We start from the raw sequence: 24,701 nt of genomic DNA on the forward strand, positions 1-24,701 counted from the left end.
AGAAACACTGGGTTAGATTGATTCGTGTCACTATGTCCTTTCACATCAATAGCGTTGATATATCGGCTTTTAAATCTATTTAAAGGCACGGGATTCGCACCTGTAGTTTTAGAAGAACCAGCTTTAAGCTCTTGACCAATTACTTTAAGAGAACGGAGAAGGCTTCCCAATCAACTTCTCCCCGGTATCCCCACAAAATAGCCACAGCCAGTTGGGCGTCTCTACGAAACGAAGCGTGGAAGCGCGCCAGTTACCGCGCTTGCGCGTCTCCCAGAGTGGGACGGTCGTCGCCCCGCCCCGCCCCAGAAAGCAGCTCGGTTGGTTGGTTCCTCCTCCTCCAGGCCTCCCCTGCCTTGCCCTGCCTTCCCCTTTGTTCTGCCAGCTGGGCCAGCGAGACGTGCGGCTATGGAGGTTGGAAGGCTAACGCGCGGTCCTCCGAGCGAAAGCCAGGAGGCAGCGCGGCTGAACGGGTGGCGCCGGCGGTTGAAATCCGTTTCAGAACTGTTAGCAGTCTGCTCCATGGTTTTGCTGATATTGGCGGCCACGATGTCGGAGGAGGTGGGCGCCGCTGAGGCTGCCCAGAGCTTCGGCTACGGCGACGAGAAGTGCCACTACTACGCCGGGGGCGAGGTGTATCCTGGCGAGGCATCGCGGGTGCCCGTCAAAGACCACTCACTGCACCTCAGCAAGGCCAAGAGTAAGTGCACAAAAAGGCCGCCGCGCCTTATGCCCGGGAGAGAGGGACGGGGCGAGGCTGAGCTGCCCGAGCCAGTCTCTGCCTTGTCTTTTCAGTCCTTGAGTGAGGGAAAGACCCGAAGCTCCGTCTTCTCCCCGTCGCCTTAGCTGTATCCTTCCTAATTGCAAGTTGGGCTTCCTGTTCCGTCAGGGCCGCAAAGACCCAACTTGAAAGGCCATCCTTCTCCCGCAGCGCCTGATCTTATTGTCCTTAAGAGCATTTGGTCTTCCTCAGTCGGGCTCCAAGAATGGTTTGCACTTAGAATGGGAGGCCGTGGGAAGCCCTACACATTTGGAGTGCTATTAGGGAGAAAGTTGATGCATTGCATGGTAACACAAAGGGCCGTGGTAGAGCTTGAAAGATATGTATTGTGATGGCAGTGTTCCTTCAGGAAAAGAGTGGTCACAGCAAGTCTTGCTCACTTGTCATATATGATGTTTTAATAACAGTATGGAGTTAATAAAAAGCCTTTCTTCAGAAACTAAGAAAAGGATTGAAATGTGAACTTTTTGATAACCACTATGAGCACAGAAGAAATGGGTGAAATTGAACAGCAATCACAAATATTATATGTTGTTCCAAGTATCTGCTAAATAAAACTTCAGACAAGTTTTAAAGGACACGTCACGAAAGTTTCTGGTGTAATGAGCCATACAAAGAAGCAGGAGAATCAAAGTCATTCTTTTAAAAACATTTGTTTGGGGCCTAGTTCGGAAATGGTAGAAAAATATTACTACACTTGATACATTTCTAAAAATTTCTAATGCTGTTATACTAGCAGTTCATAATAAATTAAATAAATGGTACAACAGACAAACCTATTCTTTCAAACTGACATACACCTACTTGACTTTCTTTGTAAGTTTTACTAGAATTATTTACAAAACTGCTACCCCTTTTTCTTTGATGTGTCTATCATTGGTTTATTGGTTTATTTCAGACTATTTTTATAGATTAAAATTTATTATTAATCCATTACAGAGTTCTTGGGGAATAATTCTAAAATATCAGACATTTTAAAATATCCATACTGCATACATATTCTGTTACAAGCATGTTACAATAACATCCTCAGTTGTCTTTCTAACTAACAGTATTATATACTGAGAGTATAGAGGTCAGTAAAAAAGAATATATATAGGTATAAAATTGCTCAGCTAAGAATTTAATTTTTCTTTTCTAGCCCGAATTGCGATTCAGTCTCTTTTGTTATGATCTGAAGTCTGAATTTTGTTTCAGTGGCATTAGCTACTTGCTTCTATGAATTTTTCTCTCTGTGTGTGTATACACACTAATTTATGTACATACGTGTGTATATATAATCTTTATACACACACACACACACACACAGAGATATAACTATACAGTACACTAAATTGTGAAGAATTACCGTATTTATCTGCGTATAACACGCACAGGCGTATAACACGCACCTTCATTTTAAGAGGGAAATTTCAGGAAAAAAATTTAAATTTCAAATAAAGAACTTTGAAGCATCTTTTCCCTGAAGACTCGTGTTTAGTACATTCAGATGCTTTCTTTCCTCTTTCCCTCTTACTTGTCTATCCTTCCTTCCACCCTCCCTTCCTCCTTCCCTTCCTTCCTGCCTCCCTTCCAGTTCCCTCCTTCCTCTTTCCTCCTGCCTGCCTCCCTTCCAGTTCCCTCCTTCCTCTTTCCTCCTGCCTGCCTGCCTTCTTTCCCTCCTGCTTATCTATGCTTCCTTCCTTCCTTGCACCTCCCTCCCTTCTGCCTGCATGCCTTCTTTCCTCTTTCCCTATCCTCCTATCCTTCCTTTCTCCCTCCCTCCTTCCCTGCTCCCTTCCAGTTCCATCCTTCCCTCCTTCCTTCTGCCTCCTTCCTGCCTGCTTGCCTTCTTTCCTCTTTCCCTCCAGCGTGTCTGCTTTTCTTTCCTTCCTTCCACCTCCCTTCTGCCCTCCTGCTTTCTTTCCTCTTTCCCTCTTGCTTGTCTATCCTTACTCCCTCCTCCCCTCCTTCCTGCCTCCCTTCCAGTTCCATCCTTCCCTTCCTTCTGCCTTCCTGCCTTCTTTCTTCTCTCTCCTGCTTGTCTGCTTTTCCTGTGTGTGCGCGTGCTCGAAAAGGAGGTGGTGGGAGAGAAATTTGAAAGGTCTTCTGCTTTTGGAACTCGGAAATACCCCCCCACTCCCCTTTTCCTCCAGCGAGCACAGAGCTTGAAGGAGGAAAAGGGAAAGGAAAAGCGCGAAACGGAGGTGGTGGGAGAGAAATTTGAAAGGTCTTCTGCTTTTGGAACTCGGAAATACCCCCCCCCACTCCCCTTTTCCTCCAGCGAGCACGGAGCTTGAAGGAGGAAAAGGGAAAGGAAAAGCGCGAAAAGGAGGTGGTGGGAGAGAAATTTGAAAGATCTTCTGCTTTTGGAACTCGGAAATACCCCCCCCCCCACTCCCCTTTTCCTCCAGCGAGCACGGAGCTTGAAGGAGGAAAAGGGAAAGGAAAAGCGCGAAACGGAGGTGGTGGGAGAGAAATTTGAAAGGTCTTCTGCTTTTGGAACTCGGAAATACCCCCCCCCCACTCCCCTTTTCCTCCAGCGAGCACGGAGCTTGAAGGAGGAAAAGGGAAAGGAAAAGCGCGAAAAGGAGATGGTGGGAGAGAAATTTGAAAGGTCTTCTGCTTTTGGAACTCGGAAATACCCCCCCACACTCCCCTTTTCCTCCAGCGAGCACGGAGCTTGAAGGAGGAAAAGGGAAAGGAAAAGCGCGAAAAGGAGATGGTGGGAGAGAAATTTGAAAGGTCTTCTGCTTTTGGAACTCGGAAATACCCCCCCCCCCACTCCCCTTTTCCTCCAGCGAGCACGGAGCTTGAAGGAGGAAAAGGGAAAGGAAAAGCGCGAAAAGGAGGTGGTGGGAGAGAAATTTGAAAGGTCTTCTGCTTTTGGAACTCGGAAATACCCCCCCCCCCACTCCCCTTTTCCTCCAGCGAGCACGGAGCTTGAAGGAGGAAAAGGGAAAGGAAAAGCGCGAAAAGGAGGTGGTGGGAGAGAAATTTGAAAGGTCTTCTGCTTGCCGTGGGCGGGCCGCATTTACATAGAGCAGGGAGGGCTGTTAAAGGGCCGTATTAAACTGTAAAAACATGGCTTCTTAACATTATATCGGCGTATAACACGCATACATCATTTGCCCCCTATTTTTCGGGGGGGGGGGAAGTGCATGTTATACGCCGATAAATACGGTAATACTTTGAAGAAATTTGTCAGCATATTTTATCACTATGAACATAAACATTTACTGTATTTTTGGAGTATAAAATGCACCTTTTTTCCTCAAAAAAGAGGTTGAAAATCTGGGTGCGTCATATACACCGAATACAGCATTTTTTTGCCTCCCGAAGCCCTGCCCCCTTCACCAAAATGGCTGTGCATACCCTTAGGGAGGCTTTCAGAGAGCTCCTGGGGGCTGGGTCGGGCAGAAATGAGCAAAAAATGGGCCGTTCCCCCCACCCACCCCAGCAGCACTCTATAAGCCTCCATAAGGCTATGCATGCAATTTGTTTGACAAAAAATGGGCAGTTTTTTGCTTGTTTGGGGGGGGGGTGTACCCCCCAGGAGCACTCTGCAAGCACCCCCAAGGCTATTTGTGCTTTTTTTTAAAAAAAAAAATGAGCCTGTTTCGTGAAAAATGGGCTGTTTTTGGGAGGTTTGCAGAGTGCAAAAACTTTTTTTTTCCTTTTGGAAAGCTCTTTAACTGATTGATGAGAATTACATTGATCAAATGCTGTGCCAGCAGAAACACCTACCTATCTACTGTATTTCTCTCTATATATATTTCTCTCTAGCCCTCTACCTACCGACCTACGCACACTCTCTCTACCTACCTACTGTATTTCTCTCTCTCTCTATCTCTATTTCTCTCTCTCTCTCTCTCTCCCTCCCTCCCTTTACCTACCTAACTACTCCCTCTCTCTCCCTACCTACAGTATTTCTCTCTCTCTGTCCCTCTATCTACCTACCTACTTTAAAAAAAAATTGCCTCTTCAAAACTTTGGTGCGTCTTATACGCCAAAAAATACGCTACCTTTTTTGTAGCATACAATATACTGTCAGCATAATCCATTTCTATTCATTGCCTTAACAAAAGGCAATAGCCACAGCCTTATTACATCTACAGCCTTATTACACAAATATTTTATATTTTATTTTAGACTTTAAATATTGCCAGCTATCGAAGACCATCAGTACTTTATAATAAATGTCTGTAGTAGGCAATTACTTTTATATAGCTTAACCTTTACTGTGATGTTTTTTAAAAAAATAAAGTATTTTAAAAATAATTTAACTTTATTTTATACATTTCAAATAATGCCTCACAGAACGAAGCTTAGCCATTATTCCCAACAATAAAAGCATTGATTCAATCCTTAAACATTTGGGATGGCATTTCTACATAAATCGTTTTAAAAACTGATAATTCATGGATTTATTTTAGTAGTTTAACAATTCGTAAGACTTTATGTTGCTACAGTAAATAATAAAAGCAAAAGTTTAAAAAATGTTTAATAATTTGTCTACTAAATACTCAGTTTTTGAAACAAAATTGCAGTTTTCATTTACTAGAATGAAAATATTACCCATTCACTTTGAGTGACACCACTGTTTATTTATTTATTACTATTTATTTGAAATAAAATCAAAATGTTGATTTTAAATGTTTTGTTTGTTGTTTTAGTTTCTAAACCAGCACCTGACTGGGAGGGAACAGCTGTCATCAATGGAGAGTTTAAAGAACTGAAATTAGCAGATTTTGAAGGAAAATATGTTATTTTCTTCTTTTATCCTCTTGATTTGTAAGCAAATGTGTTAGTACTTATGTGTTTTTGCAATATGTTTATTGAAGAAAAATATTTAATAGATATTTTCATACATAGACAAAAAAAGATGAAAGGAATTAAGATATTTTTTCATGTTGAATAGCAATAGCATTTAGACATATACTGCTTCACAGTGCTTTACAGCCCTTTCTAAGCAATTACTGACTTTACAGAGTCAGCATATTGCCCTAGGTCCTCATTTAGGTCCTCATTTACCACCCTCAGAAGGATGGAAAGCTGAGTCAAACTGGAGCCGCTCAGAATCAAGCAACTGGAGTGGGCAGTGAGCTAGCCCTACAGTACTAACCACTGCACCACCACATTTAATGTCTGAAAATATTAAAATGGGACAAGGGATGTACAGTGCTGAAAATGGCCAGCTTTGAAGACTTTATTTTATCATGACTATCTTAAGCACAATTTATACCGTGTTTTCCCGAAAATACGACAGGGTCTTATTTTCTTTTTACTTACAAAATATGGCCTTGGGCTTATTATAGGGGAGGGCTTATTGTTTTGGGGTTGCCGGGTGGCTGCTCCCTTGCGAACCGGCTCCCGAAGAGCCAGGCACAGCCTCGGGCGAAGCAGCCATGAGGTGACCAAGCTCACGAGCAACTGCCCTGCAAACCCCCTATCCAGCCGGGCAGAGCGGCATTCACTGACCTAGGAGGTATCCCTAAAGCGCCAAGCCACGTGATGCCCTGCCCGCTCCCCAGCTCCCATGGTTGACACATTAGGGATACCCCCAGGTCAGTGCATAGAACTCTGCCCGGCTGGAGAAGGGGGTTGCGTGAGCGGCTGTTCCACCCCCAGCAGGCATGCCTCCTAGCCTCAACATATCCAGGCCCAGCTCTCCCTGCAGCAGCTGCCACCGCCGCGCTCCAAGCGTAACGTCTTCTCCGGTTCCAAACTCGGCTGCCGAGACTTCCAGCAGCCGCCACTCTAGGAGTGCACTCTATGGCTGTAGCCTGGCTGCTGGAAGACTCTCTGTCCTGAAGACTCTCTTACAGAGTGTTCCAGCAGCCAACCCACAACCATAGAGCAGACTCCTAGAGTGGCTGCTGCTGGAAGACTCGGCAGCCGAATTTGGGAGTTTGGAACCAAAGATGATGTTATGCTCGGAGGGGCGGCAGCTGCAGTGAGAGCTGGGCCCGGACATGTTGAGGCTAGGAGGCATGCCTGCTGGGGGCGGAACAGGCGTTCGCACAACCCCCTTCTCCAGCCGGGCAGAGCTCCATGCACTGACCTAGGGGGTATCCCTAATGTGCCAAGCCGCGGGAGCTGGGGAGCGGGTAGAGCACCACGTTGCTTGGCGCCTTAGGTATACCCCCTAAGTTAGTGAATGCCGCTCTGCCCAGCTAGATAGGGGGTTTGCTGGGTGGTTGCTCGTGAGCTTGGTCACCTCATGGCTGCTTCGCCCCTGAGGCTGTGGCCAGCTCTTCGGGAGCCAGTTCGCAAGGGAGCAACCATCCAGCAACTCCCCCCTCCAACCAGGCAGAACGCCACTCCCCAACCTAGCGGTATCCCGAAGGCAGCAAGCAATGTGAGCGCCTTTCTCCCCCCCCCCCCCCCAGCTCCTGCGGCTTGGCGTTTTCAGGATAGCACTACGTCGGTGAGCGGTGCTATGCCTGGCCAGAGGTATATTTTCAGGGGTGGGCTTATATTTTTGTCCACTCGAAAAATGTGGCAAGGCTTTAGTTTCAGAACAGGTCGTATTTTGGGGGAAACACGGTAATAAATGGACGATATACGGTAAATATGTGATACAAATTTTAGAATATACACAAACATTTTACTTGCAACTGTAAATTCTTGCAACTGTAAAATTGCAGAAGTTTACTAAATTCTATTGAAAAAAGTTGAAAATGTGAAATTGATTTATTTGTGCTACTGAATAAGAGCTTATTAATATCTTATTGTCATAAAATACAGTTATATTGGCACTGTAAGGATATGTCCATGCATAGCACTTGTTTCAAATCTTCAGAATAGAGTATTAGGTACCCAATATAATAAGGTTACAATTCAAGAAATTTTCTTAAACACTATGGAAAAGATATTCTTGCATGAGTAATACAGCATTTAAAATAATACAACATTTAAACTATTATTTCAGTTTTTAAAATATCTAATTTTAATCTCTCTTCAGTACATTTGTGTGTCCAACAGAAATAATAGCATTTAGTGACAGAATTGAAGAATTCAGAGCAATTGATGCTGAAGTGGTAGCTTGCTCAGTAGATTCACAGTTCACTCATTTAGCATGGTATGTTCTTTTCCCTATCTTTTTACTTATGCAAATTACTGGTGGTGAACCATTCAGTTTTATAGTCCTGTAAAATTCAAACATGTTATACCTGAAAATTTTATTATCAAATCAATAGCTTTTCAATTTATAATCCTTATGCCATAAATTTTAATTTTATCTGAATTAATTGAGGTATAAATAACATTATTGAGGTATCTCAACAAGGGTGAGAACCACAGGGCTGCCTTACTCTTCCATTAAGAGTTTTTTTTCGCTTAATTTTATGTAATGGAACTAAATTTTAATTTTTGTGATTAAATATGCTTTTGGAACATGTTTATTTATGATACCATTAATTAACTATTCAAGATTAGTGTAACGTATAAAATAATGCTTTAATAGAATATTTGGCTACTTTTTATTGCAATAGGATAAATACACCACGAAAACAAGGAGGACTTGGACCAGTGAAGATACCTCTGCTTTCTGATTTGACACACCAGATTTCAAAAGACTATGGTGTTTATCTAGAGGACCAAGGACATGCTCTTAGGTATAATCTTTCTCTATATAAGCAAAAACCACTCACGCTGCGATCATGAAATCTCCATGCACACACACCAAATCGGCAGTATGCCGGCAGAAACCCACCCCTGATAGGGGAGGGTTCTGTGGGGCAAGCCTGAGGGAGAGAAGGGGATAGGATAGGGGAGGCTTCTGTGGGGCAAGGCTGAGGGAGAGAAGGGGGATAGGAGAGATTTCTATGGGGCAAGCCTAAGGGAGAGGAGAGGAGAAGCTGATTATAACCACAGCTATTTTTCAAGCTGTAAGTGTTGATTTATCAAATCCGATCACAGTTTCGAAGCGAAGCACGGGTATTCAGCTAGTATGAACTATTCTGGGTTTTTTATACATAGTGACAAATGAAGTGGTTCAACTTTTTTAATCAAATATTTATCTTACCTGGTGCAACCCTTAAATATTAGATTAATAATTACCAAAATTGTTTTAATAATCCAAGTTCTATGTATTCAAATGATGGTGGAATTAAACAGTACAAATTATTTAGAGGATTTAAAATTATTTTGTTCTAGGATACAGTATAAAAAAGGGTTGCATCAGATACATCTTTCACTATTTTCAAAAATGATTTTTTTTCTTTTTCATTTTTCTCATGTTTTCACAGAGGTCTGTTTATTATTGATGACAAGAAAATTCTTCGACAAATAACAATGAATGATCTTCCTGTTGGCAGATCAGTAGATGAAACCCTTCGTCTAATACAAGCATTCCAGTATACTGACAAACATGGAGAAGGTACTTATCTATTCAGTTTGGTGCAGTATTTAAGGTGCTGCCTAGAAACCAGGAGACTGAATTCTATCCTGTTTTAGGCATGAAAGCTGGCTGGATGATTTTGGGCTGCTCACTCTCAATCCAACTTCACATATTTGTTATTGTGGGGAAAATAGGAGGAAGAGAGAGTATTGTGTGTGTCCGCTGCCTTGAGTTATTTTTAAAGTAATAAAGATGGGATAAAAGTCTAATAAATAAAAAAATGTTTTGGTGGTAACAGTAGTTAAATACAAATTTATATAACCTTTGGAATATGGTTCATTATTGCCTCAAAACTCCCAAACTGGAATAATCCTGAAATTGTAGTATCTTTCTCCTCACTATACAAAAAAGGAAGCAGTGGATAGTTCCTTTCTTCATATTGTTATTCAGATTTTTAAAAATCCTACTTAGATTACTAGATCCGTAATAACCAGAACTATACCATTAAACTCTTCTATCATTACTAGATAGACACTACCAAAGATGGTATCAGATCTATGTCAAATGTGTAATCTGCTACCCATTTGACATCTTCATGAAGATTATTCACATTTGATCAGCAGAATTACTTAAGTACCTACCATTTAATTTGATGTTTCTGATCTATGTCACTGGAGAATCTGGCATACTTTGCTTGTATTGATAGAGAAAAGTAATATGTTTGAAAATGCTATAGATATCTTACTTTTGTTGTCTAAACTGCACTTTCTGCTTGTAAAACATATTACTAATATTCAAATAAATAATATGCTACTTTGTGTTGAAGTTAAACACATGTACCGGAAACAAGTCATTGGTTTAAGAATTACAGCATAATAAAATATGCAGAAGCTAATCTTGAATTTAGTTAAACATTCATCTAATTAGAAAACAAAATTTTTAAACATATGCACAGCAAAAATTAGATTTTCATGTTTATATCACTCTTGATCTTAAACAAGTTTATGAAGAAATAAATTAAAATGCTATTGAGTGCTGAATGCCTACATCCTAGCATATATGTTCCAGATACAAAGGGTTTCCTGAAAAACACTCAGCCTAGACTAGGCCTGGGTACTTAGAATTAGGATTTTGCCATCAAATTTTCATTTGCAGAAAATATTTTTTTATCTTTATAGTAGATATTTGGCCTCAATAGTCTACAGAACAAGAATAAGAAGACAAGTTTATTTGTTAATTCAGTCTTCATTATTTTCTCAGTTTGTCCTGCTGGCTGGAAACCAGGCAGTGAAACAGTAAGTTGAATTTTTTAAGCATTATCATTTTAAAAATGCCTATTAACACACACAGTCTTAACAGAAAATGTCACATGGGGAAATGTCACCCATATGCCAAAAACAGTGTGCCAGCAATTTTAGTGCCATGTAACTGTCGTTTTCTGCCCTGCATGAAAATGAATGTTTGCTGCAATACTACTGTGACATTTTATGTGCTTTAGGTACATCTCATTACCCTGTCATCTTGCTTGGCATAGTGGCATTTAGGGCCTATGCCAGACCTGAACTACTAATTATTTACATCTATTCAAATGCTGAACTTTCTCTCAGGTATGCTTGAAGCATGTAGCAGTAATTCCTTCACCATATGCAAATATTATAATATCAAGAAATTATTGCAGTTTTCAGTTCAGTCAGTCAAGATAGAAATTCACAGTGAGCAAACTATTTATTTCCTATATTTCTAATGCTTTATTTTTTATTTTTTGAATTCTTTGGAAAAATCTATTTCAAAGGGAAGTATGCCCCTTATATAACTATTTTCTTAAGAGTTGATATTGTAGATTGAATTGATATTCAAACTTTTCTCTGAATTCTATAGCACTTCAAAAGAAAACGATTATTTAAGTTAGATGTAGATTGCAAAAACATCAGAGCCAATAAGTTTCAGCCTTTTTTTCTGCCAGTATCAGCCTGTCTTCCTCAAATCTTAAAAAAAAAACTTACAATTTCTTATTTTTACAAAACTCCTTAACTGGCATTGACCGTGGCCATTTTTAAAGACAAAGTTGTGAGTATACTTGCAGATACTTATTGTTAGGGTGGATGGGACTAAAGCGAAGAGCCAAAATAGCTATTAAAGAATTTCTATTTCCATTTTTTAAAATAAAGTAGAATTTATGTAAGATCACAGAATGTAGAGAGTTAGTGATAACTCTTATCTGTTTTTAAATCAATCTGAAGATTATTTGAAAATGTGGTGATAAGGAAAACAGCTGTAAATAAAGTTTTTTAAATATGTAACGTAAGACAATAATTTTAGGCTGTAGATTAATAATATAGTTTTTCAAAACCAACCATACATGTACATCAAGACTGTGTTTTGATGTGTTTCGATAGTAATACTTTTTTTTCTTTTGCAGATAATTCCAGATCCTGCGGGGAAATTGAAGTATTTTGGTAAAGTGAACTGACTGCTCTCTTCTAAACAGTTTAGCTTTCAACTAAAAATTATAAATAAAATTCCATTAATTTTGTTAATTCCCATTGGATTTTTGGTTCTTTTTTATAGTAATTTTATTAAAATTACAATTAAAAAGGTAAAGTAAAACAAAATAAATTAAAAGAATTTAAAAAAAGAAAATGCAGTAAAGAAACAAATAGAAAAAAAGAAAATGTAGTAAAAAAATAAATTCATAAAGTCATATAAAGAGAATTCAAAACAAAAGCACTTTCCTGTGGGAAGGATTCTTACAATTAATTCCAGAGTCTTATTTCAGATTCTTAGTTTGCAACTTTCCAAAATCAAAGTTCTAATCACCCTTTTGCTGTTTATTCAAAAAAAAAAAAATCAAGGTCCTTAAACTTGTAGTTAAAACTTCCTTCATTAGAACTGAAGAAAACTCACCCTGTGTTGTAAAACATGTTGATCCAAAGGATCTTAAAACAAGCAATTTTTGAAAATAATAAAGAAGGAAGTATATGAACCTAATGTCCTTTCAAAAGTACTTGTTCATGGTTTGAGGAAAAAGATGGACCAGGAAGGATACAGTGAATCGAAGATAACTTTACTAAAAGGAAAGCTGATTACTGATGGAATGAAGAGCTGACGAGTGGTTTTTCATAATTCCTCTCCTGACAAGGAGAAGTCTTGAGATTACCTGCAAGTGCTTTGTATAGTTGCTCCTTGCAAGGAGACTGCAAGAAAGCAATCTCTGGGGAATTTAGAACTCTGTATGATGAGGGAATATCCATCTTTTTTATTTGTTGTTCTACTATGTTATAAAATGCATGTGTGCATTTTAAACTGAAGGAATGATACTGAAATAGTGAAGCACTATGAAGTGATGTATTAAGTTATTTCTATTTAATTAAAAGCCATGTGCAAGAACTGACAATTACCCAAGATCAGTGGTGGGTTTCAAAATTTTTTGGAACCTACTCTGTAGGTGTGGCCTCCTTTGTGGGAGTGGCTTGCCTGCCATGTGACCTGGTGGGAGTGGCTTGCTGGCCATGTGACTGGGTAGGAGTGGCTTGCCGAACATGTAACTGGGTGGGAGTGGTTTGCCGGCCATGTGACTGGGTGGGAGTGGCCAATACGATGTCACTGAATTCTTTGCCCACAATGATGAACTACAATAAGATTAAAATAAGTACAAAAACAATAAAAGAGCTACTTACAGAAGGAAGATGACTGTTCTTGCCAGTCTTCAGTATCACGGACTCCAATGAATGGACTGCACAAAGAAGAGACACAGAAATGAACTCTTTCATTGCATGCACTGCATTGGGATGAAACCAGCACACAAAATAATAGAAAAGGAAAATTACTCTCCTTTTTTGGGTCTTCTGCACCACCACCTTACCACCTTGCTCTAACAACCTGCACAAAGGAGAGACACAGAAAGCAAGACTTTAATTGCTTGCACTTCACTATCTCAAGGATGAACACAGCACAGACCACACCACACCCAGCAATAAAGACAGCTACTTACAGAGGAAGGATCCCTGGCTTGCCAGTCTTCTGCACACCACCTTATCGATTTACTTTGCTCAAAAAACCTGCACAAAGGACAGACATAGAAAGCAAGACTTTAATTGCTTGCACTACTATATTAAGGATGAAACAAGCACACAAAGCAATAAAACAGCTACTTACATAGGAAAGATGACTGTCCTAGCGGTCATACTCTGTTGCCTCTTCATCCTGTTAAATAATACTAACTGCAGAAGAACTAAAACAATATTGGACTCAATTGTTGTTGTTAGCTGAGGACTACACTACAGGTAACAGAAGGGACCTCTGTTTTCACCCAACAATGTACAATCTTTTCAGGAAGGATGTCCCCCAACAAACAGGAAAGATATAGTCTTTCATCCAAGAAGATAGTTCAAGAATAAATGTCATATTCCTAGAGCAATACAGATTTCCTTTTTCTGAAATTCAGTTCTCAGTTCCAAAAAACAGGAATATATGAATTAGGTTCAGTACTTAGGTCAGTCCAAGTAGCTATTCAGAAGTTAGTGGTTAGAAGCAATGGTAAAGCAAGATATGGAATTAAAACCAGAAATATTTTGTTGGCTATTTGAAAGGGAGTACAATATATATTTAATTTTACACATGTTAGCAGCTGCTGGAATTGTGTTTGCACAACAGTGGAAAAACAGAGATATGAAAATGAATAAATATTACAATGTGCAGGAATAAATAAATTGACAATCAAAATCAAGAAGGCTTTAAATACTTTTTCACATGGGATTTTTTTAGCATTGCTAACTAACGGAAACAGAAATTAGAAATCCAAAAGTATGAAAGAAAACACCAATTATGTAAAGAAAGGTCCCTAAATGTATAAGGTAATATTACTAGATCATTATTAATGCGTAGATAACTGCAATACATTACACACCCACACCCACATAAACTGACAGTGCCAGGAAAACACTAAAAAATAAGAATCCCCCCTCCCCCCAAAAAAGACTGCAAATGAAACCAGTTTTTTTTCCTAACCCTAAGGACAGGAAAGACAAAGCCACTGGAATGAAAACCATCAAGGCATTGTGGGAAATTATAAAGGACAGTGCCAGGAAGCTCACAGAACCATCAACCACCTCAGAATTACCTAAACAACGAGGGTGAAACACACAAAATCTGGCAAAGCTGCCTTGCATCAACCTGGCCTGCCCATAGAAAAGCAGCCACTTTGAGATACATAAACCTGGTCTGAACATTTTTAAGCAACATATTGCATCACAAAGAAAACATTTGCAAAAAGGAATAACATTTCTTGTAGTAAGTATATTTTATAAACAATTAAAAAATAAAAATTCCCAAAAAATAATTTTAAAAAGATATTCTATAAATTAAAAAAATCCTTAAAAACCATTGTTAAGTATTCCACCAGCAATAATTTATACTGTAACTATTTTAAGGTATTTTACCAGCCATAGTATACTGTAACCATTATTCCACCAGCAATAATTTATACTGTAACCATTTCAAACTATTCCACACACAATAATTTAAAATGAAACCATTAAAAATATTCCATAAACAATAAATTACAATAAAATGATTTAAAACAATTCTATGCACAATACATTTTAAAGTATTGAGTATAGAATATTTTAAAATGGTTTATTTTAATTTATTTTGGATAGAATCTTTTTTTAAATAGTCTAAGACAATTTAAAAAAAGAATCCACACACAATAAATTGAAGTAAACCATTCTAAAAAATTCTATGCTCAATACTTTTAAGTAAAATTATTTTTAAAAATTCTGTGCACAATAAATAAAATATTATTTTAAAATACATTTAAAAAATAAAAGAAAAAAAACCGGGTTACTTACCAGCAGGCAGAATCAGCAGCACTCCGATGTGATGGATGGATGCAACAGGCAGCAGACAGGCAGAGAGGCAGCAGGACAGGTAAGACTGTCACTAAGCAGGTCACCTGGCAGCCTTAGCCAGCCAGGCGAGGCTGGAGAGGGGGGGCGGGTGGCTTTCGGCCTCCCTCGTGGAAGCTTGCCGCCCGCCACCTGCGCCGCCCCCGCCAGCCCGCCGTTTCAGTGAGGGAAGGCCTGAAGGCCTCCCCTCGCGGAGGCTTGCCGCCCGCTGCCCGCACCGCCGCCAGCCCGCCGCTTCAGCAAGGGAAGGCCTGAAGGCCTCCCCTCGGGGAAGCTTGCCGCCCCCGCCAGCCTGCTCCTAATCAGGAGTTCAATACATATGTATGTTATTTAATGCCTTTCAGCCTCTAAATTTATGTATATAATAATATACATATATAATTCCCCTTGACAATATACTGTAGTGATATTGGCTGCTATAAAGACTCAGAGGAGTGCAAGTATCAGCAGCAATAAAGTCTGCACAAGCATAGCATTCCTGACTAATGGAAAAGGCAATGCACTTTTGTTGTTGCAGTGATCTATAACGGACAGTCAGATGTCTGTATGACCCAGCATAATCCAAACTTTTCACTTCCAACAAAAGTTTTCCAATTTTTCTTAAGGAGTAAATATTCCAAATATAGTAGAATGATGATACATTTTTAAAAGTTGCAACTGGACTATAAAATATATAAGTATTCAAATTATCACTATTCTATAACTAGTGCTTCTCTTTGTTCAGAAATTTTATTTGGAGCTTGGTTTTTTTTAATGGTTTTACTGTTTTGCATGCCACTCAGGGTTGCTATTTACAATTTGGGCTGCTATATAAATTTTTAAAATAAATAAAATTTGAATACTTTCATAATAATTATGAACCTGATTGTCAGAATATTCATGAACTGGAATAGGACATGGCAACAGGTCAGCCATTGACTGGCTGGAATAGGACATGGTAACAAGGTCAGCCAATATATAGGCATGGCAACTGGGTCAGCCAATGGGAACTATTTGGTGACAGAGCCATGAGAGACAGCTCAAAGCCTGGGTGTGGCGTAGACCTAGCTTAACTGCCCTGTATAGAAGAGGTTCTCTTTGTCTGTATTAAGCTCTGTGTTGGAAATGAAACTAGTGTGGTCTGCTCTCTGAACTCTGAAATTGAATCTAGTCTGTGTTGAGAACTAAACTGGTCTGCTGCTCTGATCTGAAACTGAAGAACCACTCTTGGTATTGTATATATTACTTCATGTGTTATTATGTACAGTACTTTGCAAAAGTTTTAGGCAGGCGTGAAAAAATGCTGTAAATGAATGCTTTCAGAAATATAATGATTGACGTTTGTCAATTTTCAAAATGCAAAGTGAGTGAACAAAAGAAAAATCTAAATCAAATCAATATTTGGTGTGACCACCCTTTGCCTTCAAAACAGCATCAATTCTCATAGGTACACTTGCACAAGTCAGGGATTTTGCAGGATTATAGTCAGGTATAAGATCAACCAATTATGTCAAACAGGTGCTAATGATCATCAATGTCACACGTAGGTTGAAACCCACCCATGAACTGTAACAGAAAGAGCTGTGTAGGAGGCTTAAAACTGGGTGAGGAACAGCCAAACTCTGCTATCAAGATAAGAGGAGGAGGAGCTTCCTAGGAGAATGGCGGTCTACCTCTGAGCTCCCTTGATTATGGGGGGCTTCTTAACGGGGTAGGGGGTGCTGCCGACCCTCTTTACCATCTCGAGGGCCGGGAATGTATTTAGCAACCACCCTGGCTCTTTTTAAGAACAATTTGGTCCCCCAGGGTGACCAGACAGCCAGGAGGAAGGAGGAAAGGAGGAAGGAACATGCTGAGGAGGGAGGAGGAACGTACTGGAGCTGGAGCTGGAAGCAAAACCCCGAGCAGCGGAGAAGTGGTTTGAGTGGCTGCTTGAGCGGCGGAGCGACGGTTCGGTGGAGAAACGACTAGGGGAATGGCGGCGACCCAGGCGACGACCCTGCAACCCGAGCGGCGGCGGCTACGGTTGGCCACAAGAAACATCGAGCGCCATTTTTTCCAGCCGTGGTGAGCTGTTTAGATCGGAGGAGAGGCCAGCGAGGGCCGTGCGAGGGCCGCTGGAGAGAGGAGCAAGACCGAGGCGCCGGGGGCCGCTGGAGGCCATTAGAGGATCAGCAGGACAAGAAATGGAGGGTGAGGGTTTATGCCTGAGTTTTCCCGACTTCTCTACCCTGCCCTTCGCTGTTAATATGTCCCCCCGCTGAACTGGAATCTCCGCCTTATTGCCTTTACGAACTGCTTCCTGGCTCCTACTGTGGACGTTCGTTTTTTTTCCCCTCTTTCATATGGGAGCCCTGACTTATTAACTTTACCAGCACTACAATACCCTACTATGTACTAAGCCCTGTTACAGCTAAAAGATCGCGATTTACCTGAGGTCAGACTTGCTATGGCTGCAAGAGTCCCCCCTCTCGCAGTTATGGCCCCCTGCCCTTTCCAGGGCCCACCTTGATGACGGGTTTATTAACCCAGAGAGGTGGAGGAAGCGGGGAATTAGGGGGTTTTTAATCAAATGTTTTTTAAATATTTTAGGGGGCTCCAGGGTGGGGGGAGGGTTATACAGGCCAGGAGTGTGGTTAGAGCCAGGCAAACAGGTGTGGTCAGGAGGGAAGTGAGCAGAGCGGGGGAGGGGAGGGAAAATAACATTCCTATAGAGGGCTTTGTGATACCTACGGTCGTAGGGAGGGGTAGATGCGAGGACAGTCGAAGAACGTGCAGTCGGTTGGGAGACCGTGGTCGTTGGACACGCCCGGTCGTTTGTACCAGCCCCCGCATTCTAGGTGGTCAGGTTCTACAGAGCCAGGGCCTCAGGCTGATGCTGTGTAATGCGAGGTCCGTGGTTAACAAGGCCCCCTCATTAACGATCTGATTTCAGAGGGGGAGCCGGACCTCGCAGGAATAACGGAGACCTGGTTGGGCCACGAGGGAGGTCTGCCCCTCGTGGAAATGTGCCCACCAGGCTACCGTGTATTCCACCAGCCACGGGCCCAGGGCAGGGGTGGCGGGATAGCGGTAATTATACGGGAGAATCTTGAACCGAGAGAATTCACTGTGCCGCAGACATCCAGGTGTGAGTCTCTGGGCGTGAGATGGGGCCCAGAGAGGCAGTTGGGCCTGCTGATTGTATACTTGGCTCCTCGCTATACATCAGCGGCCGTGCCCGAACTCCTCGAGCGGATCGCTGAGATGGCGGTTGAGACTCCCAAACTTTTAGTTAGAGGGGATTTTAACCTGCCGTCGATGGGAGAAGCATCCGAGGCAGTTCGGGAGTTCATGGCTTCCATGGCAGCCATGGATCTGACTCAAGTAATTCAGGGCCCCACACACGAGGGAGGCCACACACTGGATCTTGTTTTTGTCTCCGACCAGTGGACGAGTGATCTAGGAGTAGGGGATCTAGCCATCACGCCCCTGTCATGGTCAGATCACTCACTTCTCCGGCTCGATTTCCCTGGCGCTACCCCCCGCCGCGGGGAGGCGGAACCAGATTGTCCTAGATGGTTCCGCCCCAGGCGTTTGATGGAACCGGATAGGTTCCAGACGGAGCTTGGGCCACTTCCTGTGGACCTGACCCGCTCCCGGATGGAGGACTTGGTGGCTGCATGGAATAGTGCGGCTACCGGGGCCTTAGACCGGGTTGCGCCTTTGCGGCCTCTCCTGTGGCAACGAACCACCCTGGCTCCTTGGTTTACCGAGGAGCTAAGGGCGATGAAACGCCACAAGAGACGCCTAGAGAGCAGATGGAGATCCTCTCGCTCCGAATTTGACCGAACACAGGTAAGAACCTACTTAAGGACTTACCTTGTGGCATTAAGAGCGGCCAAATGTCGATATTGCGCCACTCTTATTGCGTCCGCAGAGAACCGCCCTGCCGCCCTGTTTCGGGTGACCCGCTCCCTCTTGTCACAGAGGCAGCGGGAGCCCCCTTTGCAGGGCAGGGCAGAGGAATTTGGGGAATATCTGCAGGATAAAATTGCTCAAATCCGGAGGGAATGGGCCCCCTTCAGTGTTCCAGGGGGGACGTCCGAGGCGAGTCTTGAGAGACCATGCTGGGAGGAGTTTGACTCTGTTGCCACCGAGGATTTGGACAGGTTCCGTGGGCGACTGCGAGCCACCACATGTTTATTGGACCTGTGTCCCTCCTGGCTTGTGCTGGCATCCTGGGAGGTCACACGAGGCTGGCTATTGGGACTTGTGAACGCTTCATTGAGTGAGGGGTTCCTGCCAGCCACCTTGAAAGAGGCGGTTGTGAGGCCCTTGCTCAAGAAGCCTTCCCTGGACAAGATGGAGCTAGCAAATTATCGTCTGGTGCGCCCCCTATTGGACCGGGATGCCCTCCGCACAGTCACTCACGCGCTGGTGACGTCCCGCCTGGACTACTGTAATGCTCTCTACATGGGGCTCCCCTTGAGATGCACCCGGAGACTGCAACTGGTCCAGAATGCGGCCGCGCGGGCAATCATGGGGAGAACGAGGTTCTCCCATATAACACCTCTCCTGCGCAAGCTGCACTGGCTCCCTGTGGTCTACCGGGTGCGCTTCAAGGTGTTAGTTACCATCTTCAAAGCGCTCCATGGCACAGGACCTAGCTATCCGCGGGATCGCATCCTGCCCCATACATCCCTGCGACCAATTCGCTCTCACAGAGAGGGACTCCTCCGGGTGCCGTCCACCAGGCAGCGTCAGAGGGCGGCGCCCAGGAGTAGGGCCTTCTCTGTGATGGGCCCAGCCCTCTGGAATGACCTCCCCCCAGATATCAGGACAATGACCGATCTCTGCTCCTTCCGCACGAAACTCAAGACCCATCTGTTCCAACTAGCCGGCCTGGCTTAACTAGAACCTTCTAACCTCCCTGGCAATTTTAATATTTTAATTTTAAACGTAAATTTTGGGGTTTTTAAATTGTTTTAACTGTTTTAATTTATTGCTATTTATTTTTACCTAGTGGCTCTCGCTTGTATTTGACTGTTAAATATTGATGTCACCTCCTCCATGCCACACTTGTATTTTTGATTTAATTGTACGTCGCCCCGAGTCCCTTTGCGGAGAGGGGGCGACTGATAAATCGAAACAAATAAATAAACAAACAAACAAATAAATAAATAAATAAATAAATAAAATAAGGTTGTGAAAGACAGTTTCATGTCATGGCAAGATTGAGCACAGCAACAAGACACAAGGTAGTTATACTGCATCAACAAGGTCTCTCCCAGACAAAGATTTCGAAGCAGACTGGTGTTTCAAGATGTGCTGTGCAAGCTCTTTTGAAGAAGCAAAAAGAAACGGGCAACATTGAGGATCATAGATGCAGTGGTCGGCCAAGGAATCTTAGTGCAGCAGATGAAAGACACATCAAGCTTATTACCCTTTGAAATTGGAAGATGTCCAGCAGTGCCATCAGCTCAGAACTGGCAGAAACCAGTGGGACCCACGTACACCTGTCTACTGTCCGGAGAAGTCTGGCCAGAAGTGGTCTTCAGGGAAGAGTTGCAGCCAAAAAGCATACCTCCGACATGGGAACAAGGCAAGCGACTAAAGTATGCACAAAAACATAGGAACTGGGGTACAGAAAAATGGCAGCAGGTGCTCTGGATTGATGAGTCAAAATTTGAAATATTTGGCTGTAGCAAAAGGCAGTTTGTTTGTCGAAGGGCTGGAGAACGGTACAATAATGAGTGCAGGCAACAGTGAAGCGTGGTGGAAGTTCCATGAACGTTTGGGGCTGCATTTCTGCAAATGGAGTTGGAGATTTGGTCAGGATTAATGGTGTTCTCAATGCTGAGAAATACAGGCAGATACTTCTTTATCATGCAATGCCATCAGGGAGGCGTATGATTGGCCCCAAATTTATTCTGCAGTAGGACAACGACCCCAAGCATACAGCCAAAGTCATTAAGAACTATCTTCAGCATAAAGAAGAACAAGAGGTACTAGAAGTCATGGCATGGCTCCCATAGAGCCCTGATCTCATCATCGAGTGTGTCTGGGATTACATGAAGAGACAGAAAGATGTGAGAAAGCCTACATCCACAGAAGATCTGTGGTTAGTTCTCCAAGATGTTTGGAACAACCTAACAGCCAAGTTCCTTCAAAAACTGTGCAAGTGTACCTAGAAGAATTGCTGCTGTTTTGAAGGCAAAGGGTGGTCACACCAAATATTGATTTGGTTTAGATTTTTCTTTTGTTCATGCACTTTGCATTTTGAAAATTGACAAAAATAAACAAGCATTATTTATATTTTTGAAAGCATTCTTTGTTTACAGCACTTTTTCACACCTGCCTACAACTTTTGCACCGTACTGTATATATAGAGAAGTTAATGAATCCTGTTGAATCAGTTATCTGTGTGCTTTCTGGATTGATTTCTGCAACAAACTCTGACACTGATATTTGAGTTAAGATAATTTGAATATTTTTAAGGATCTTATTGTTTCGAGAATTTTGAAAATGTTTAAGGCAGTAGTGTGCAGAAAATGTTCAGTTGGAAACTACATGCATCTCATATAGATTATTTAGGTGGCCCTTGATAGTTTGAGTTCTTGCAAATACTATAGTACAGAGATATTTCCAAATGATTTTCTGGCAATGCCAAATTCAAATTTCAATTAATCATTTCATAAGGCTCATGATTATGCTTTGACTTTCCAGCAAGGGAGTTGCTCTCTTGGTTTAGAGCAGGCATGTCCAAAGTCTGGCCCAGGGGCCAATTGCGGCCCATTTTCAAATTTTGAGCGGCCCGCAGCCTCTTTTCCCCACCGGCTCAGCCTGTCACTCATCCCTGCCAGCTGGCGTTTTTTCCTTCACTGCACATTAATATTAATAATTCAAAGAATGTCAGGCTGAATGGTTGGCCCCACACATTTTCACCTCACCAAATCTGACCTTCCTTGCTAAAAGTTTGGACATCCCTCGTTTAGAGAATGTAATAGCTAAATTAAATATTCCAAACAATAAGTTTCACTATTAGCGAGTGAATAACCAGCTTTAATAAAGGAAACTAATTCAAACAATTACAGGATAAAACTGGAGATGGGTGGATATCTGATTGTTATATATTTATTAGGTTACTATGAAGAGACAGAATATTCAATAGCAATGTTCCAATGTCCAAGATCAGTTTTATTTTCCCAACTATGGTTTCTGAAAATAAGCTTTAACTAGAAAGTCCTGATGAAAAAAATTGTAATAAAATCAAAAATCATAAGAAATATCAGATTATTGCATATTGCAAGGAAATGCTTCTAAAGAAACCAAGTATATTAGAGAACCTGAAGGAGCAGTTATTTCCTGTGAGTAATAAACCACCACATAAATTACACAGATGCAGGTGCAGTAGAATTGTTGTCCTTTTACTTATGATCAGTTCTGTCTCCGACTTTCACTTAAGAGTAATCTCTTGATTCCAGCTTCTAAAAAGCTACCCCAGCTAAACAGTGCGACATACTTACCAAAATCTTCACAGTGGTTTTTAGAAAAGAATTGACACTTGAAAATTTCCATAGTTATGGCCAATATTATTTTGAAAGCATAAATACTTTTTATGATTGTGCAATCAAAAAGCATTTTTCATTACCTTAAAATCCAACCAAAATAAAAATAGACAGAATATGATTTCTAAATTATATTAATTCCTAGCTATCTTAAATTTTTAAATATCAAAGCTAACATCTTGAACCTTTTCGTAACAGATAATTTTCAGTCTGCCATTGATCTATTTTTTATTATATACTTTATTCATTAAACACAAAACTCGGCCAACTGAACATTCAAAAATGCATTACAAATACTATTGACTGGTGCTAATGGTTCATATGGTTTGCTGCCAGCATCCTAGGTATCAACCAAGTACCTTCTTAAAATATAAGATGTTCCGAGTAGTGCAGTTTTTTGCAGTTCTGCTGGTGTTATTGCAGGAAGCTGCAATTTGTTGATGTATCTTATAAAATTCTTGGACATGGTGCCAAGTGCCCTGATGACAATGAGTATCACTGTTACATGCTTCATCCATAGCCGTGTAGTTTCGATGGCCAGGTCGCGATATTTCATTACTTTTTCTAGTTCTTTTTCTTTGACTCTGGCATCTCCTGGAACAGCGATATCAATAAACTGTACACTTCGGCCCTCTACAACTGTGATATTTGGCGTGTTGTGGTGGCATTATTATTATTATTATTATTATTATTATTATTATTATTATTATTATTATTATTATTATTATTATTATTATTATTATTCAATTGTATCACAGCTGTATGATGTAATGTATTTTTGGAGTATAAGACGCTCCAGAGTATAAGACGCACCTTAGTTTTTGGGGAGGAAAATAAGAAAAAAAATCTGCCTCTGCCTACCAACATCCATCAGTATTCATCTGGCTAGTGTCCTGTCAGTGTGAGAGAGTTCATACTGGCAGAGACATGGTAACAAAGTCAGCCAATGAATAGGCATAGCAACTAAGTCAGCCAATGAGGGCTGTTTGGAAACTGAAACAGTATTTGCTGGGTGAGCAACAAGGAAACAGCAAGGAGCCTGGGTGTGGCTTAGGTTAACTTCTGTACAAAAGGTGCAAACTAGTCTGCAGCTCTGAAACTGAAATTAAAACTCCTCTCCTCTGCTTGTGTTTTGCTTGTATTTACTACCACGTTAGAAAATCTGCTTTTGGTATTGTAAAAGCAAAACAAAACAAAAGGAGACATGTTTCCCCTTTTGCATTTGAGCATCCAAGAAGGAACAGAAAAGGAGACAACAAAAAAGAAAGATGGGAAGTGAGCAAAGAAGGAAAAGGATAGAGGGGAAGAAAGAAGAAATAAGGAAGGAGGAAGGAAGGAAGATTATAATGAGAGGGAGGGAGGGTCTGGGGGAAGTCCTGCCTTAGCACTTGGCACAGGTGTCCCTGACACAAGTGATGCCAAGCTGGCCATATGAAAAATATATGCAATGAGAACATTAAAATATTTATATAAATAATAACAAAAATACTTTGATAGAAATCTAAAAGCTTTATAATATTTCGGTACTGTTTTTGGAGTAAAAATGCTTTTCAGTTTTCTGATAACCACTTTGAATTTTCAAAGCCATCCAAAGCTATAATTCTGTGCTGATCCTATGTTGTGTTTTCTTTCATAACTGAATCAAAGTGCCGTTTTCCATCCAAATACAACATAGATTCTGAAAGAAAAGCACAAATGTCAAGTTTCATAAGATCACATGATCAGTTTCTCGGGCCTTTTTTATTTTTTACATTTTTAAAAAATATTATTTTTCTTATTTTTTTAAGCCTGCTCTTTCTAGATAGATAAAACAAATGTTCCCGTCTTTATCATCACAAGAATGCTTATTAGTGAAATGATTACTCACCACCATATGTCTTGGGAACAACCTCTGGTATTTCCTTCTCTATCATAAATGTGAAATGAAAGACATTGGTTGTGTGGTGTACCCTGGTGTCTGGATCATAAACTTCACTATGAACCCGAACCTGAACGTTATTTTTTTCAGTATAACAAACCTTTAAAATTAAAAATTAGGATCAACTGGTTATTGGGTATAGAATTTCAAAAATGAATAAAGCATGCATGACATTTTATTACAGATAGTCCTCATCTATAACAATTTGTTCAGCAATAGTTCAAAGTTATGAGGACTGGTTACAACT

General features: G+C 41.3%; 2 protein-coding genes and 1 long non-coding RNA gene across 9 annotated transcripts in view; 1 reads left to right on the plus strand and 2 right to left on the minus strand.

Moving 5' to 3' along the window:
• Positions 1-14,643, minus strand: part of LOC309389128 — a 32,943-nt gene extending 18,300 nt beyond the window's left edge. For both annotated transcript variants that reach the window (XR_014174897.1, XR_014174898.1), the window contains exon 1: positions 12,779-14,643. This is a non-coding gene — a long non-coding RNA (uncharacterized lncRNA). The remainder of the gene's footprint in view (positions 1-12,778) is intronic.
• PRDX4 (peroxiredoxin 4) lies at positions 133-11,638 on the plus strand. 4 transcript variants are annotated; one of them, XM_081947125.1, is made up of 7 exons: positions 287-697; positions 5,434-5,551; positions 7,725-7,841; positions 8,254-8,376; positions 9,010-9,140; positions 10,362-10,396; positions 10,600-11,513. In XM_081947125.1, the coding sequence occupies exons 1-7, from the start codon at positions 406-408 to the stop codon at positions 10,633-10,635; spliced, it is 852 nt and encodes a 283-aa protein (XP_081803251.1). In that variant the 5' UTR covers positions 287-405; the 3' UTR covers positions 10,636-11,513. The 4 variants fall into 4 exon arrangements, 3 of the variants coding, with proteins under 3 accessions (XP_081803252.1, XP_081803251.1, XP_081803250.1); XR_014174896.1 differs by lacking the exon at positions 10,600-11,513 and adding an exon at positions 11,521-11,638 and having other exon boundaries at positions 292-697; positions 10,283-10,396; XM_081947124.1 differs by lacking the exon at positions 10,600-11,513 and adding an exon at positions 11,521-11,638 and having other exon boundaries at positions 293-697.
• A 7,392-nt stretch (positions 14,644-22,035) lies between the features above and the next one.
• ACOT9 (acyl-CoA thioesterase 9) overlaps positions 22,036-24,701 on the minus strand; it is an 83,508-nt gene continuing 80,842 nt past the window's right edge. For 2 of the 3 annotated variants that reach the window (XM_081946252.1, XM_081946253.1), the window contains exons 15-16: positions 24,404-24,554; positions 22,042-24,214 (exon numbers count right to left, since the gene is read on the minus strand). In XM_081946252.1, coding sequence (XP_081802378.1) covers positions 24,150-24,214; positions 24,404-24,554 — 216 coding nt within the window. In that variant the 3' untranslated portion in view covers positions 22,042-24,149. Of the gene's footprint in view, positions 24,215-24,403; positions 24,555-24,701 lie in introns of all 3 variants that reach the window. The other variant, XM_081946254.1, reaches the window with a different exon arrangement.

The sequence above is a fragment of the Natrix helvetica genome, assembly GCF_964273705.1.
Source record: "Natrix helvetica genome assembly, chromosome: 3".
NCBI lineage: Eukaryota > Metazoa > Chordata > Lepidosauria > Squamata > Natricidae > Natrix > Natrix helvetica.